Source organism: Rhineura floridana, chromosome 5 (genome assembly GCF_030035675.1).
Source record: "Rhineura floridana isolate rRhiFlo1 chromosome 5, rRhiFlo1.hap2, whole genome shotgun sequence".
Classification (NCBI taxonomy): Eukaryota; Metazoa; Chordata; class Lepidosauria; order Squamata; family Rhineuridae; genus Rhineura; species Rhineura floridana.
Window position 1 is genome coordinate 65,765,268 of NC_084484.1, and position 18,010 is coordinate 65,783,277.

Here is an 18,010-nt window from a genome sequence, read left to right on the forward strand (position 1 = left end):
AGTCAGAAGAACCACCCACTAGCAGCATCTCAGTCTTGTCTGGATTGAGCCTCAGTTTATTAGACCTCATCCAATCCATTGTCACAGCCAGGCACTGGTTCAGCACATTGACAGCCTCACCTGAAGAAGATGAAAAGGAGAAATAGAGGATACTGATGGCAGTGCACTCCAAAGCTCTGGATGACCGCACCCAACCGTTTCATGTAGATGTTGAACAGCATGGGGGACAGAACTGACCCCTGCGGAACCCCATACTGGAGATTCCAGGGTGCCGAGCAATGTTCCCCAAGGACCACCTTCTGCAGCCGACCCACCAAGTAGGAGTGGAACCACCGCCATGCAGTCCCTCCCACTCTCAACTCAGCCAGTCGTCCCAGAAGGATACCGTGGTCGATGGTATTGAAAGCCACTGAGAGATCAAGAAGAATCAACACAGTCATACTCCCCCTGTCTCTCTCCTGACAGAGGTCATCATACAGGGCGACCAAGGCTGTTTCCGTGCCAAAACCAGGCCTGGAACCCAACTGAAATGGATCCAGATAATCCATCTCATCTAAGAGTGTCTGGAGCTGCCCAGTAGCAATCCAGTGGAGCTTTTCCTTATTGTCAGGGTTCTGTTGACATCGTCTCAAAGAAAGGGAGTTTTAGACCCTTCAGAGGCCCACTGTGAATTATTTGCAAGGCACTTTGAGGGTAAAGTTGCTCTTCTCCATAGAGATCTTGATGCCCCATCCACATCTACTGTAGTCCCCAATGAGGTGTCCAGTGCAACGTCTGCTGCAACTTCTTGGGAACCGTTTCAATTGATGCAGCCTGACATAAATAAGGTGTTTGCGATGATGCGGCCAGCAACGTGTCCTTTCGACTCTTGCCCTTCTTGGCTTACTAAAGCTTGCCGAGGGGGTTTGACTGACTGGATCCAGGATGTGGTCAATGCATCGTTGTGGGAGGAAGTGGTTCCAGCCTCCCTGAAAGAGGCAGTGATCTGACCACTCCTGAAAAAGCCCACCCTGGACCCATTGGTTTGTGACAACTACCGACCGGTTGCAAATACCCCCTTCTTAGGGAAGGTGATTGACAGAGTTGTGGCGCAGAAATTGCAAGTACTCTTGGATGAAACAGATTATCTTGACCCATCCCAGTCTGGGTTCAGACCAAGGACTGAATCGGCCTTGGTCGCCCTGATGGGTGACCTTTATCGGGAGAAGGATGGGGGAGTGCAACCCTGTTACTCTTACTTGATCTCTCAGCGGCTTTTGATACCATTGACCATGGTATCCTTCTGGGCCGACTTGGTGAGATGGGTATTGGGGGCACTGTTCTACAGTGGTTCTGATCCTATCTCCAGGGTCATTTTCAGATAATAGCATTGGATGATTGTCTTTCGGCCCCCTGACAGTTGTGCTGTGGGGTGCCGCAGGGTACCATCTTGTTCCCCCTACTGTTTGTCATCTATATGAAGCCCTTGGGAGCGGTCATCAGGAGATTTGGGGTGAGGTGTCAGCAGTACACTGACAATACCCAGCTCCATTTCTCTGTAACATCTGAAGCGGGAGAGGCTGTGCAAGCCCTGGACTGAGTGGTGGGCTGGATGATGGCCAATAAACTGAGCCTGAATCCTAGCAAGACGGAGACACTGTGGGCTGGTGGTTCCCGAGTTCAAATAATTGGTCAGTTGGCTGCTTTGGATGCGGTCGTAATCCCTCTGAAATAGCAGGTCCATAGTCTGGAGGTGCTCCTGGATCCATCTTTGTCGCTAGAGGCCCAAGTGACCTCAGTGGCTAGGAGTGCCTTTTACCATCTTCAGCTGGTAAGACAGCTGTGGCTGTTTCTGGACCAAGATGTCTGACCACTGTTGTCCATGCACTGGTAACCTCTAGGCTGGATTACTGTAATGTCCTCTATGTGAGGCTACCCTTGAGGTTGGTCTGCAAGCTGCAGCTGGTGCAAAATGCGGTGGCGAGACTGCTCACTGGGGCAGGGTATCACCAACATGTTATCCCATTGCTGAAAGAATTGCACTGGCTGCTCATTTGCTACTGGGCGAAGTTCAAGGTTCTAGATGTGGTGTACAAAGCCCTATACAGCTTGGTACCAGGATACCTGAAAGACAGTCTTATCCCTTATATACCCAGTCGATCACTGCACTCTGCAGGTGAGGGCCTCCTGCAGATACCATCTTATCAGGAGGTTCATTCTGCACAACATAGGAAATGGATGTTTAGTGTGGTGGCACCTATCCTGTGGAATTCCCTCCCCTTAAATATTAGACAGGCGCCATCTTTGTCATCTTTCCGGCACCTACTGAAGACTTTCCTCTTTCAAGAAGCTTTTTAAGTTGAGACAGGCTACGTCTGTGTTGGAACTGCTTTTAAATCTTTTTTTTTTTTAAATATGTTTTTAAACCTTTTTTAAAAATGTTTATAAAGATGTTCTGTTTTAATATATTTTAAAGTCTGTTTTATGATGTTTTAGTGTTTTTAGTGCTTTTGTTTGCCGCCCTGGGCTCCTACTGGGAGGAACGGCAGGACATAAATCAAATAATTAATACATGGATGAATGAATGAATGTGGGTGCCACGTCTGAGCTAGCAGGTTTGGAGGCAGGATGAAAACAGCCAGGGACTAGCAACAGCCTGTAGGCTGCCAACTGGCTACCCGTGTTGCAGATTAACGTCCTGAGGCAGAGGTGTTTCTGACGTTGGCAGCACAGGAAAATAACAACAAAAAGAGATGAGGAATTTGTAAATTACTAGCAATGCTGAATACATCTTTAAAAATGATCAGGAGACCTCTCCATGAAATGAAACCATTACAATATCCTCAGGTACCTTTAAGAGAAGCCAGCTTGTCATCCACTTGACCACTTTTGCTGCCCAACAGACATTCTGGTAGAGATTAGTATTCACTACTCCAGGATCTACAACATTAACAGTCACAAGGCTCCCTTCTACTGTCAGGAGATGTTGCAGTCGATAGCTGAACAATACAAGGGCAAGTTTGCTTTGGGCATAGGCTCCATGGGGTGAATACAAGCAACTACATGGAGTGGAAAAAACAGAGAAACAAAAACAAATAAATAAATAACTTCTCAGAAGATAACTGCAATGTGTGCTATCAGATACATGCTTGGTTGCAAGTTTAAATAAATTACAGAGAAGATTAGAGAAGCAGCAACACAAGAGGACCCTTAAAATGGGCTTATCATCTAAAAACACATTGCTTGCAGTAGCCAAAGTGATTATTTCAGTAAATTTCAATGTGTGGTTTATGGAAAGAGTTTTAGATAAACCTGCATGTTAACATAAACTGTAGCATAAGCACCCCACTGGTATTGTTCTCACTTGCAGTGTTAAAATACGCATCTCAGAATACCATATGTATTATTTTTTATGACCCCTAGAAGTCCCGTTTTGACTTTATATAGATTAAGAACAGGCAGCCTCATAGATCTCAGAAGACAGGACTGTGGCAATTACTGTGTTTGCATTGAAAAGTAAGAATGGCTTGAATAAAATGTAAAAGAAAACAAACATGAAGAATGTGAGACAAACAACTTTTCCATACGCCAAAGGCTAACTGCACATGGTGAAGAAGTTCCTGAAACTTTTGACAATCGTATATATACAAGAAGATACACAGGGCAGACACAAAGGCAAAAATTACATTAAGAATCTGGAACATCTGCATGACTCAGAATGTATATATATTATTAATTTTTGAATACTTTTTAAAGTCAGTTTCTTAGTATTTTATAGTATTTCAAATCAAAATAGCATGCCAAGGTCAAAGAATGTGCCATTTTTCCAAATCAGCGTTTCAGTGTGATTACTGACAACCCTTGTGACAAGCATTCCTTTGCAATCAGAACTTTCTTGCTATCTACTAAAATTTCATAACTCACCAGTAGTAACATATATTTTATTATGCATGAGGAATGCATGCTAAGCAAGTAGTTGCCAATTAGCATAATCCTGCTTATTCTTTCATATGCATTTAAAATATAGTTTTTAGTACTTGACACACATGGGTAATCATCCTTGAGGTAGGATACCAAGTCCCTAAGCACAGATGCTGAATGCATGCTGATTACAATATCATTCAAACTGCTTAACCATTGGCAGTTCTCCAACACAAACCATGAAGTATACTGGGAAATTCCAGAAGTTACAGGATAGGCTTTTATATTCATAATGAAATGACAGCAGAGGTGAGGGCTAGAACATATGAAATGATTATAAAAAGGCATGCCACTGTGCTTGTGAAATCGCAGCCTGTCCTGTAACTACACCATTAAAGTGCAGGCCTTGCACAAAAGATGGGGATGGCTTCAGTCAGGCATCTCTCTTTCAAGATATGAAGCACTAGTATTTGTTTTGGGGTCACACGGCAGGACTTTGGTGATGGTGTGAGAAACAAAAGCCTTTCCCCTAAATTCTGGATCAGAGTGACTTCTGTAACAGTCAAGGTTCTGGCTGTACCATATTTTAAAGGCCATGCTATATATCAGAATACAATGAATCTCCTGTTTCTGGCCGCGACAATAGCTTAAGTTGTGCTCTGTATATTTCAAACTCATGTTCAGTTCAACATAAGATAGTATGTACTGTAACTATGTGAGAACAGAGTACAACAAGAGCCTACCAAGGGCTATGATTTGGTTATTGTTTCTTTTGTGCTATGTTCTTTTATGCATTTTTTTCGTGGCTGAAAATGTGCTATACCTGAAGGACAGAATGACACATATTGATTGATTGACACAGGGTCAGAACAATACATCAAGTGGCTACTTGATGTCACTTCTAGGTATCTGGAGGCCTCCCCCCTCCCGCCTCTTGTTAGAGCTTATTCTTCAGAGACACATAATTGTGCACAACTCACAAAAGACAGCTATAATTAATCAATGTTGCCAGAAGCCAGGATTTCCTGGTTGGCACAAACCACTTGTATATTTTACATGTCAAAACCCATGACACTTCCTTTCCCGATCTACCTCCCTCCAATTTCCAGGGAACTAATCTGTTTTAAGGACATAGTAATGTATTAAGAATGAACTCAAGTGTAGGCAGATTGCTAAATGTTCTAATGATCTAGTTACTCGATCTAGGGCCTTTTCTGTAGTGGCCCCCGAACTGTGGAACAGCCTCCCTGAAGAAGTACGCCTGGCGCCTACGCTTCTATCTTTCCGGCGCCAGGTTAAGACCTGGCTATGCTCCCAGGCATTTTAAGCGTTTATGTTATATTTAAAATTTTGTCTTTTCTTTTGTTCCTGCTTGTGTTCATTGTTTGTAGGCTGATTTTATTGTGATTCTGTATTTTAACCTTTTGTACACTGCCCAGAGAGCCACTCGCTATGGGCAGTTTATAAATGAAACAAATAAATAGATAAAATAAATAATAAAGGCACTGCATTCTGCATACTGTAATGCAGCTTTTAATAAAAGGCAACATGTACAATGCTGGCATACATCCTGGCTGCAGCATTCGGTAAGGAAAACATAGGCACACAAGTAGTCAAAAATCTTATTCTGGGGGCAGAACTAGATTTATGCCTGATGTTTGTAATATTTCACTGTTGTCTAGGCTAAGAAAAAAAACAAGCAGGTATCCATCCCTTCAGCTGGTGACTTCAGGTTTTTAGCTGCGCAAACTGCAGAAATGCTTTGCATAATCTCTAGCATAAAACTCATGTATGGCAGATTTCATTGCTTCCCTCCTAAAAGTATAGGTATGCTGGGAAAAATGGTATCCACCACAGTCTCCCCCATGCAAAATATTAAAAATTCAACTGTGGTCTACTAGAATGAACCTTACATGCTTGCCAAATAAGTGACCTGTTGACTATAGATATAATGCTCATTAACAGTGTGTTTTGTACAGTGCTTTTTTGTTACATGCAGAGCTGCTCACCTGGCATAAATAGCTTGAAATGATGGCAGTTCAGTGGCCAATTTGCCAATCTATGCAAGATTGACATACCTTTCCTTAAAAAAAACCACAACAGTCTTTTAGATTGAATCTGCCGTTTATCCTTTTAACTGAGAGAAGATAACTCTATTATAATATTGAGACACCACACACAGGGATGAGCATGCTGGCTCCTAACTCTCATCCCTGTCACCCTCTGTGAGTTCAAGAGACTGTATGGATAGAATAAGGTTCTCCACTTGAATTCATTGAGGATGGGAAGGGGGGCAGAACTAGAATGCTCATTTCTGTGCCATCTCTCATGTGTGGAATTCCCAGTTTCCAATAATGCCTGAATAGGGCTCATCTACCAGGTAGCATGAAGAGCTTTGTGAGAACAGCAGAGGTCCCATATTCACAAGAGATTGCTGGTTCAGAACAACTGGCTGCAGTCCTGTGAGTAATTATGGACGTGTATGTTCAGCAGCACTATTAATAAACTGTGGACAAAACAGTAAAGATTTCTTTCTACATATAAGTGACTTCTTTTCTATTTCTCTTCCTCCTTAAGCTATTGTGCTTCTTAAAACACAGTAGATGTTCTGAATCTTAATATATATATGCATGAGTGTGTGTGCATATACGTATTGTGGAAGAAACAGTGCTTCAACTCAGGGAAGAATTACTAGCAAAAAAAATCTATGGTATCTTCTGGTGTCTCTTCTTCTTTAGATTCCTTGGGCTTCAATTGGTGATACAAGGTACCTTAGGAGGGTTGGTAGGCATGCCTGGAGTTGTACACATTTTTTTCTTTTTTAATTCTTTTAGTTGGGTTTTCAATTTCTCATTGGAGTCCTTGAGACTCCAAGTTTGAGATTCTCAGCACTGTTTTGTCATTTCTTTATATCAACAAAATATGCTTCCTCTAGTCAAAAGTTCCCACCAGGGAAAGCTGTAAGTCCGGACCATCTCTAGTACAGAAATTCAATTTTTCAAAAAATCTGCAACTTCGATGGTCATCATTGTTATACATGTAAAAGGTCTTCCTTTTGGCAGGGTTGGTACATCCCTCTTGGATCTTCTATCCCCCATTTTCCTTATATATTTTTATTTATTTATGAAATTTATTAGTCGCCCATCTGGCTGGCTGTCCAGCCACACTGGGCGACGTACAAAATAAAAACATACAAATATATTAAAACATTAAAAATCTCAACAATAATAATAATTCAAGGTGTTGGTATTGACCTTTAAATCCCTATATGGTTTCGGCCCAGTTTATCTCACGGAGCGCCGTCAACGCCACCAATTATGCCGCCCGACAAGATCGGCCACACAGGGCCTTCTCTCAATCCCGCCAACAAAAACAGCCAGATTGGCGGGTACAAGAGAGAGGGCATTTTCAGTGGCGGCCCCCACTCTTTGGAACTCCCTCCCACAAGATCTCCGGCATGCCTCTTCCCTAAATGTATTTCGGAAAGCCTTAAAGACCTGGCTTTTTCAGCAGGCCTTCGGGGTATCCGGGGAGGGTTAATCGATATAATTGTAATGCCTCCTACCCAGTTTTAATATTGTTGTTGTAGATCTATTGTTTTTATTGTATTACTGTATTTTATTAATTGTATTTTAATAATTTTGTAAGTCGCCTAGAGTGGCCATTGGCCAGATAGGCGATGAAGAAATTAAATTTATTATTATTATTATTATTATTATTATAAAACCTAACCCACCCCAAAAGCCTGCCTGAAGAGCCAGGTCTCCAAGGCCCGGCGGAAGCTCATCATAGAGGGAGCATGGCGGACATCATTTGGGAGGGAATTCCACAAAGTGGGGGCCACAATTGAAAAAACCCCCTCTCCCTAGTCCTCACCAGTCTAGCTGTTTTAACTGGTGGGATATAGAGAAGGCCTTTTGAGGTGATCTTGTTGAGCGGCATCCCTGATGATGTTGGAGGCACTTCAGAGACAGGGCAGAAACCGTATAGGGTTTTAAAGGTCAGAACCAACACCTTGAATTGGGCCTGGAAAACAACCGCTAACCAGTGCAACTCCTTCAGCACTGGAGTGATGTGATCTTGCCGGCGGCTGCCTTTAATCAGGCGAGCCGCCGCATTCTGTACCAGTTGCAGCTTCTGGACCGTTTTCAAGGTAACCCCAAGAAGAGAGCATTACAGTAGTCTTGCTCAATTCACCCAGGTTTTTCACACAGGAGAAGCTTATAGTTTTTCACACACACAGTAAAGGCTTATTCTGGAAGTCCAGTCTGGTCGTGGGGTTTGCCTCGGCACAGCGACGTTCACCTAATGCCCAGAGGCAAGACTATGTGACGGTGGCACAAAGATCATTTTCCCACAGTTAGATCTGGCTCATAAACTGGTGAAACACCAGGGAACAGGGAGAAAAACTCATTCTGCCAAGTCTCCTATTTTGGTTCGATCCTACCAAGCGCCCTTACGCTCAACCGGCTCCCCTCATGGTCCAGTAAGACTTGCAGAGAGATTGGTGTGGCTGCATTTGGATCAGACTTCCCCTTAGGAGAATACTCAATTTATGCAGAAGCACAGAGCTCATTCGCTCAATTCACACAGGGGTAGGGGAGTGTGGTAGGGTAAGTTCAATCACACCCACTGAACCATGGGGTTCCACCAAGCTCCCTTGTGATGCAGAATGGCTCAGGGATTTGCTGGCCATATATGGGCAACTAGACTCAGCTTAAGTCCCAGACATGGTCAGCAGTTATGCTCAATTCACACTAGAGCACAGGGTTCATTCACTCAATTCACACAAGGGTCCATTCGCTAACACCACTTTCAATTCTACTCTCAATCCCTCTTCCCAGGGAAATGCTTCTACATGTGTACACTCTTTTTCTCTCTCTTCCCCCCCCCATTTTATTTTCTCTTTACTTACATAATGAGTCTAATAGATTTGGCAGCAAAAGGATCAGGTAGTGCAGTCCTGAACAAGAGATGGCCAGGCAGCATGGGCAATCCCCCACTGACAATCCCCAGTGGAGATTTACAAAGTTTTCTTACCTCTATGGGTGGCACCGGGGAGTCAGTGGTGGATGGTCCAGACTGCTGGGTCTCTAGTGACAATGGCTATCTGAGTCACAGCACTATGAATTGTGGAAGCAACAGAGCTTCATGTTGTGTTCTCTGTCCCAAGCAGTATTCAGCACACATTTACAGCATTTTTCAGAAGCACAAAGACAGCTGCTTTCTTATCACACAAACATCTTAGCTACTACGGGCTGAGTAATTAGTACTATGCACAAGTTTATCTGTTTTGTGATTAGAAGGTCCAGCGTCAATGTTTTCTCAGAACATCCTCTAACATATCCTTGTAACATTTCTTAACAGTATGTTTCAGTGCTATTCTCCCCATTACCCCCTTCATGTCTGCAAGACATACCATGGTTTCTCTAACAGCTGGTGAGTAGCCAGCACTGTAGAGTTTATTAAAGCTGTCTAGACACGTATTTCTAACCAGCAGTGGACAATGAACTCCAAGCATTAAAGTACTTTTATACTATATCAAATGAACTCAACACAAGTGCGAATGCCTGAGTCGGTTGGCTCTCAGAGAGGAAATTGCGGTTGCTTTGTTCCTCCACTGGTCCTCCTGCTGCACTGCTATGAGATAAGCCATGGTTTGTCTTAGCATGTTGTCTGAACCCAAGCTTATGATTTGTCTTGTGCCAGACAAACTACAAGCTGTAACCAAGGTTTGTTCTTGGCTTACAGCATGTGGATTGTTTGGAGTGAGACAAGCCATGAGTGTGAATTCAGACAACATAGAAAGCCAAATCTTGGCTTAACCCTGGGTAGTGGGGCAGTAGGAGGAGGAGGAGAGGAGCACAGTAGTTGTGATATTTTCTCTAAGAACCCATACATTCACACTAATCCATGTTTTAAAAATGGATAGGTTCAAACATACCATATATTTGATGTCCCCTGGGACATCCTTCAAGCAACCATAGAGCCTATTCTTGCGGTGTTTTTCTCTCTTGCTGAAGCACATGAAATGGTTTCCTTGTACAAAATAAGTCTTTCCCCTGTCTTAACAAGATGCATAAAATTTGCATTCCTTTCTGGACTGAGGCAGAGGCAAATGAGAAGGTTATCAGGAGTCATATATATTAAAGAAACTCACTGGTTTTAGCATGAGCTGTAAGATGAAGCAAAAAGAGCAGCTTTTCCCCCCTGAGCTGCAACCTATAAGGATAGTAACTAGCCTAGCCAATGGCTGCCATCATATGATAGTAAATGCTATAATCCAGCGAAACACCACTTCTGTGTAGGTCTTTATTTAGTCAAACTAAATAAAGGTTGAGAATGTGGATGAGTTTTTGAGTAAATACATATGACAGAACTTGACAGAGAGCTGTGTACTCATTCCTCACAAAATTTGTGAATTTGCTCAACTGGTAGAAGATTCAGGTTTCAAGCAAAGACAAAGCGATCACAGGATGCCTTAGAAACTCTTCTTGATATCAAAGTAGAATTGTAATATCAACAGAACCTGATGTCGAGCAGAAATCACAGCCTAGGCTGGATACTGCATAAATAAAATATATAGAATTGCTTTGCTTTTACCTAACCAAAGTATGGGCATATATATTACGAGCCCGTGTAATGGAGTGTTGCAACTGGACCAGGAAGTGGATGGAGAGATTAACTGGACCAGGGAGACCCAGGTCTAAATTGTCACTGCTATGAAGCTTACTGGATAGTCTTTTAGTGTTTTTTTGTTTGCTGCCCTGGACTCCTTATGGGAGGAAGAGCAGGATATAAATGTAATAAATAAATAAATAATCAATACTCAACCTATCTCACAGGGTTCTTGTGAGGATAAAAGAGGGTAACCCTATATACGATACCCTAAGCTCCATGTCCTAAAATTAATCACAAACTTGATAGAAATAGGTGAAACAATAAATACAATAGCAATGTTTCAAGAGACTTCTGGTCTGCTGGCTCCTTGTGCCTTCTGACATCATACTTTCAGAAGGGTAGTCTCCTGAGTTCAGGACACTTGGTGTTCCTGCTTCTCTGTCCTTTTATGTTTATAGTTCTCAGTTGCCCTAATACTTAACAGAGGAACAACACAAAACTGACTTTCTGGAGACCTAATGTTGTCAAGGCAGCTTGTGCTCATTCAGCCAGGAGATTGATTCAGCAATGTATTCTCCAAACATGTGATCAGGTTTGTCAAGCCACACAGTCTGCCAGGGCATACTAGTGTGCCATTAGAGGGACTGAACATGCCAAGAAATATTAAGACATCCTATGGAATGCATCCACCACTCTATTGGAGCAAGGAGGATCTGTACAGCACTGATTCCCCCTGCTGTTACCTGGACAGTGACCTTGGGCTGAAGAACAGAGTAAGGACCCACCACAATTTGCTGTTGCAGAGCAGCCAATGCTACAGCTGACAGAAGCGGGGGATTAAGGAGCTTTACCACTGCCCCCAAAGCCCAGTTCTATCCTTGAGTCCTGACTGATTGGCAAAGGGGATGGCAGGATGCTCAGAAACAATAAGAAACATGGTAAATTAGTTTATTCTCAAATGGAAAATTTCCCAATTAAAATTACTTTAATCTGTATAGGAAAAATTTCCAATTCAAAATTTTATGGAAAATTCACATTATGATAGCCCTCTTAAACCTCCAGATGAGGGAAACCAGGCCCACTCCCATAGTTCAGTTTTTCCCTCACTGGCACCTGCTGTTCCCCCTCACCTGCCGTTTGTAATCTTTGCTAAGTTACTGTCAACCCATGAGGTGACTGCCCAACATAGAAACAGTAATGTAAATGTTGAACATGTGCCCCAATATGTATTTAGGTGTGTAATCAATTCTCTATGGCTTCCAGTACTATTTGTAGCTTATCCCCCCTGCAGCATTCAAGTGATCCAGGCAGTAATGTGAAACAAAAAGAGAACTTTTATTTTCGTACCAACAACATTTCTCAGACAAGCATGTATAGTTGGTGCAAACGCAAAACTGTTATGTTTTAACCTTTCCCTGAACTCTTACCGCATCTAAACTTAACTGCTGCTCCTCCAAACCCCTAACTGACCAAATAGTCTTAACCCATTTTCCCCTTCTCAACATTCCAATTACAGGATTGGCTAATGACGGAACAGGGCGGAACCTTGCCCTGCCCATCACATACATCACTGCCAGTAACACATTATAAATGGAGCTCAGACTTATTTGTTAGAAAATATATGGAGGTCCTAATAATAGCAAATACATATAGTGTTGAAGTGGTCATTTAAAATGAGCATGAAGGGGGAATGCATCCCACTGAACAGGCAGGGTTATAATATTCACTATTTGAATGTTTCAAGATCTAAAATTACTGAAACAAGGTCTCAAAGAAGCAAATAAAACTTCTGAAGCTTTAAAAAGTACAGCAGGGACTCACTGAGCATATTCACATCTACTTTACTTAAGAATCATTTTGATGCAAAACCTCCCAGGGACTCTTAATCTATCATGCTGCTATAGTGACAGCATCACAATAAATATTCAGGAAAAATGTGAGTTCAGGATAAAATTACTGCTTAGACTTCCCTTGTGTATGTGGGCTGGAATCATTATAACTATTTGTCCAAACGTAATTTAACTTGTAACAATGGTATTCTGTGAGCACTAGAAGAGGAAAACATGTGAGTTACATTAATAATGTAGTATAGTAATGGCTACTCTTAAAATGCCTTATTATGTTTACTGAAGTTATTATGGGCCACTATAAGTAACTGCAGGTGCAATGCTCTATTTCACAGTCAATATATAAGCAAGAGCTGTTTGCTCAATTCACTGTTCATACAGTGTTCACTAACAAAAATGAGACGCCTGTTTGGTCCAACTGTTCTTCAACGTAAGGGCTTTACAATCAGGATCTTAAGGAGGTGCTGCTGCTTACTGTTTTCCCCACAAAAGAGAGGCATATCACTTCAAAATATGGAGGCCTCAAATGAAAATTAAAGTACCTCTCAAAGTAATTGATGGACTTTTGCAACAGGAAAAAAGAGAGAGCTGCCCATTCAGGAGAAATTCTAGCTAGCATAACTACATTATGCCATCTCATGTCATTTCAAAGAACACTACTGAGAAAAAGGCTGTCAAAATGCTGCATACTAAGAGCAAGCTTTTTGTTGAAATGCCATTAAGATATTTGCTAAGCAAAGACTCTTAAGGGGAAAACCAGAGTGCTATTTCACATTCGGGTAGCAAAGGGCAAACAGAGCTGCATGTGTTGTGGGGGAATGAGGATTCAAAAAAAGGTTCAGAGACCTGTTTTTGGATACATTTAAGACTAAATTGCTAAAACGTTTTACATATTAAAAGTATATGTTGTGTTTATGAAAATGTAACCATACACTTTATTGAAAATCAATTAAAGTTTGTATTTCAAAAGTATTTGTTGTGTTTACTTTTTTATGTCTTCTGAGTCCCTGTCATATGTCCCACCACCCAAAAAGAGATGCAGCTGGTAAGAACAGAGCCTTTTCTGTGGCAGCTTCAAGGTTGTGGAGTTCTCTCCCAAAGGACGTTAGATTGGCCCCATCCCTGAAGACCTTCTGGTGGGCAAAAAAGATAAAAGCCATGCTATTCTACCTGGCTTGTTATGGTTTTTAATATAGGATTTTAACTCTGCCCTTCTTTGATTTTAACGCTTTGTGTTAATGCTATTATTTTAGAAGGTGTTGCGGTACTTTGTTTTTTAAATCAACTTGGGAGCCCTTATCAGGGCCAAAAGGCAGTATAAAAATAAATAAATAATTCTAAGTAAACAATGTTGTAAGTGCCGCAAAGGAGTACTCACATGAGTTCTGAACAACCAGGGGAGCAGGGGAAGCACTGACCCTCCACTCACTCCAAATGGGATGGCTAAATTAAGCCTATGCGTCTCTCATTGACACTATGTGCAAGTAAGCTAGAATTTTTTTTAAAATGCCCCATATATCCAAGTGGGCTTTGAACTTGAGTTTCTTGAAAAGAGCTTCCCCATCTCACACTGCAGGGACTTTCTAAAGCAGTCTGTAATACAGTGCATGGCAGGCAGCAGGCAGTCAAAGTCAAAACAAAAGCAAAACAAAAAAACCCCACTGGGCATGGCCAAGCCTTCTGGAAAACCTGAAATTCCTCTTTGTATCCCAGTCAAGAGATCCTAACTCATGGTGACACAGGACATGTTTTCTGTTTCCTAAAGAAAACAGTGTCCCAAGATGCATTTCAGATGCTGGATTCTTTAATACTGTGTTCATCAATAAGAGATACTATATGTCAATTCATTGCTTTTTGCCCTTTATAGAGCTACTATTCACAATATGCAGAACCAAGACATTAAAATTCAAGTGTTAAAACTTCCCACAATAGCTTTGCAAATAGGACTGATCTATATTATACAATCTGTTCTGATGAAATATGAAAATACAGATCAGCAAAGAAGAACATGGCTTGGGTAACGTATCTGATGCAACATGCTTGTGAAACAGAATGAGCTCTCACAATACAAGGTTGTCCTACAAACCATAAGTTTGCTGATGAGCACTATGAATCTGATTGTCCCGATGTGCAACCTATACTCTGGACAAGAGGCTACTGTAAGGACAGAATATTACTGAACACTAAAATCAGGATAATTCAGACCATGGTATTCCAGATCTCGATGTATGGATGTGAAAGTTGGACAGTGAAAAAAGCGGACAAGAGAAAAATCAACTCATCTGAAATGTGGTGTTGGAGCAGAGCTTTGTGCATATCATGGATTGCGAAAAAGACAAATACTTGGGTGTTAAACCAATTAAACCAGAATTGTCACTAGAAGCTAAAATGATGAAACTGAAGTTATCATATTTTGGACACATCATGAGAAGACATGATTCACTAGAAAAGACAATAATGCTGAGGGAAACAGAAGGGAGTAGAAAACTAGGAAGGCCAAACAAGAGATGGATTGATTCCATAAAGGAAGCCACAGACCTGAACTTGCAAGATCTGAACAGGGTGGTTCATGACAAATGCTCTTGGAGGTCACTGATTCAAAGGGTCGCCATAAGTCGTAATCGACTTGGAGGCACATAACAACAACAATAACTATGCATTTTTAGTTGAAACTATTTCATATAGGTATTCAAAATACGTATAGCTAAATTTGTGCAAACTTGCCTGTAGCTTTTGCAAAAGTCATGAGAAACACAAAAGAACCACCTAGGAAATTGATGTCTCATTCCCTGATGACAAGGTATCTATTCCATTTTTACTCCTAAAAAGATATTAACCCTACATGCTTTACAGTCTCTCATACCAGCCTTATGGGCTGGAAATTTGCTCCTTTAAAAATAAAATGCCGACTTTGTCAGGATGCTAAATTCAGCAACCAGTACCAGTTTCCATAGTCACACCATGCAAGAGTAGAAGACAACATAGTTCTCGCTATGGGAAGGAAAAACTAAGCAACGGCTGGGTAGAAAATGGCTTGGTCATAGAGTACATGGCAGAGCTCTAGCTCTGGGTTTCCTGCATCAAGCAGGGGATAGGATTACAGACCTAAAAGCCCCCTCTAACTCTCTGATTCCATTAAAACAGAATAAAGGAAGAACAGATTAACTCCATGAAAAAGGATGAGTAGCAGGCAGGTAGGTGAAGGGAGAGGTGGCGAAGTTTAAATAGAACAAATGATATCCATCACATGCCAGAATGACTGCCAATTGGCAAGAGAATTTGGGAGAAATCTTGCCATTTGGAGAACATAGCTGATGAGAGAAACTATCTGCCAGCAGAAATATGCTAGACGCTATGTACTCTGGAAATCCAAACAGGCAAGAGTGTCTTGCTTTGGCAGATGAGTACAGGGATTTTTGATGCTCTTAAAGCTGTTTTAACCTTAAAGTAGTACCAGCACCAACCAACAAGGAAGGAGCTGAACTTGGCTCTCAGGAAAAGGAAGGGGGGTGGGAATCTTCATTCACTGTGATCACTTGTCCACAATCCATTAATATATGTGGAAACCATTTTGGAAAAGCCAAAGCAATACAAAACTTTATCAATTCAATCAAGTTTGTGCTTTTAAACCACACTTACCCTCATAACATGTAGTAAGTAGTGCTGGGCAAATTCTGTCCCAGCTTAATGTGGAATTGGATTTGGCAAACTAATTTATTTGCCAAGTAAATCAGAAAATAGGTGTCTTCCTCTCCTCCCAGCCTAATTCTCTTGCACACTTAATTACATAAACAGGATCTGAACGTCTGTTACCCAAACCCCACCCGCAGACTCAGTCTTTCATTCCCTTGGAGTTATGAAAGTGCCTGTGAATGGCTTGGAAGACAGGAATGAGATGACTTGTAGAGAGTCAGATCATTAATTAACCTAGCTCAGTACCTCAGTAGCTCTGAACCTTCCTCAGAGAAGCAGTGTACTAGTTACTTGGAAGCCACAAAGAAAGAGAGCAGTAAAGTATACATATTTCTATGGCGCCGGCACAAGAGCAGCTTCCCGCAGTCCCGCTGCCTCCACTACACACTGGGGCTTTTCAAAGTCACCGTGGACTTGCGGAGCAGTGAGGAGTGCTTTCCGCCCTGCCAGGAATACCACCAGCAGTTTTGGGCATCGGCCCTGCCCGGACTACCCGCTCTGCCACCACCCGCTACGCTACTACAATTGTGATGGTGAGAACAAGCCACCCCAGCAGGCACGCCCGCGCACCATCTTGGCCCCGTTTACACCGTCATCCGCACTGTGGCCTGTGGCTTCTTTGATCCCATGCTGCCCGACGATGACAACAAGCCGACGACAACTAGCCGACCAAGGTCTACATCTACCTGGTCTATTCGCTCCATCCGCAGACGCCGCCGGGAAGTCGTTCGGCCAGCCCGAAAGGAACTTACGGTGGCACCCACCACCCTGGAAGAGCTGCGAGACTATGAGGCCTGGGAGCTACTGCTGCAGCGTCGGAAGGCCCATGGGCCAGACGGTTGCTGCTGCCCTGTTTTTACTTTACCGGCGGCGTCAGCATCCTGGGCCAGGGCATGCAGATGGAGACCCCCAGCGTTAAGCTGCACTACTCCTGGCCTGAGCTGCAGGCCGTCACCGTTTCGGACTGGTGTACCACCCTTTGAAATAGCTGTAAGTTCAGGCGAGATGGAATGCCTTTCCTGGATATTTTTTCTTAATTAATGTTATTTGCTATTTAATTTAATTTTCTGTAGAATGCATTGCTTTATTGATGTATTGCCTTGTTGATGTATTTTTATATTTGTGTTTACTTTTTCTGTAAGCTGCCTTGAGGGCCGTTTGGCCGAAAGGCAGGGTATAAATAAACATTAACATAACATAACAGTATTGCCAACCCTAACTGGCAGTGGCTCTCCAGGGCTTTAGACTGGGGTCTCTCCCAACCCTACCTGGAGAAGCCAGGAATTGAACTTGGGATCTTCTGCATGGAAAGCAGATGATCTACCACTGAGCTACGGTAGTTTGCCAAGAAAAATAGGAAGCTGCCTTATACTGAGCCAGAGCACTGGGTCCAGCTAGTTCAGTACTGTCTACACTGACTGGCATCAGTTGCCCAGGGTTCCAGGCAAGGAATATCCCCAGTCCTACCTGGAGAAGCCATGGATTGAACTTGGGACCTGCTGCATGCAAAGCCAATGCTCTATTACTGAGCTACAGCTCTTCTACAAAGCTTTCCTCCCTACTTTCCTTTTCTATCACCTGAATAGTATGCAATGGTAGCAACTCAGGCAACAGGGGCTCTGGGAATGATGGGGGAGCGTGAAATCACCGGGTTTTCTTCTGCCTCCCAAAATGATTTGGAGGCAGATGACCCTGCAAATCCCATGCTCCGTACCAGGAAATGATGGTCCTCAACATGCACTGGCATATTGTTTCCAGTTAAGGATGAGGCCTGCAAGCAGGCTTCTTCTATCTAGCAAACCCTCGCTCATCTTCCTCTTTCGGAAGGGTAACTCTGGGGATTGTCACACAACTACAGAAATATTAATTGATGAACATGCATTTTAATCAGTTAATTAAATCAATTCAATCTGAATTAGTTTGCATATTAGAAAAATTATCCTAAAGAA

General features: G+C 42.4%; 1 protein-coding gene across 2 annotated transcripts in view; it reads right to left on the bottom strand.

The window, feature by feature from the left end:
- The window catches only part of LOC133384980 (E3 SUMO-protein ligase ZBED1-like), a 207,462-nt gene that overhangs the window by 30,599 nt on the left and 158,853 nt on the right, over positions 1–18,010 (bottom strand). For both annotated transcript variants that reach the window (XM_061627032.1, XM_061627033.1), the window contains one exon: positions 2,831–3,038. In XM_061627032.1, coding sequence (XP_061483016.1) covers positions 2,831–3,038 — 208 coding nt within the window. The remainder of the gene's footprint in view (positions 1–2,830; positions 3,039–18,010) is intronic.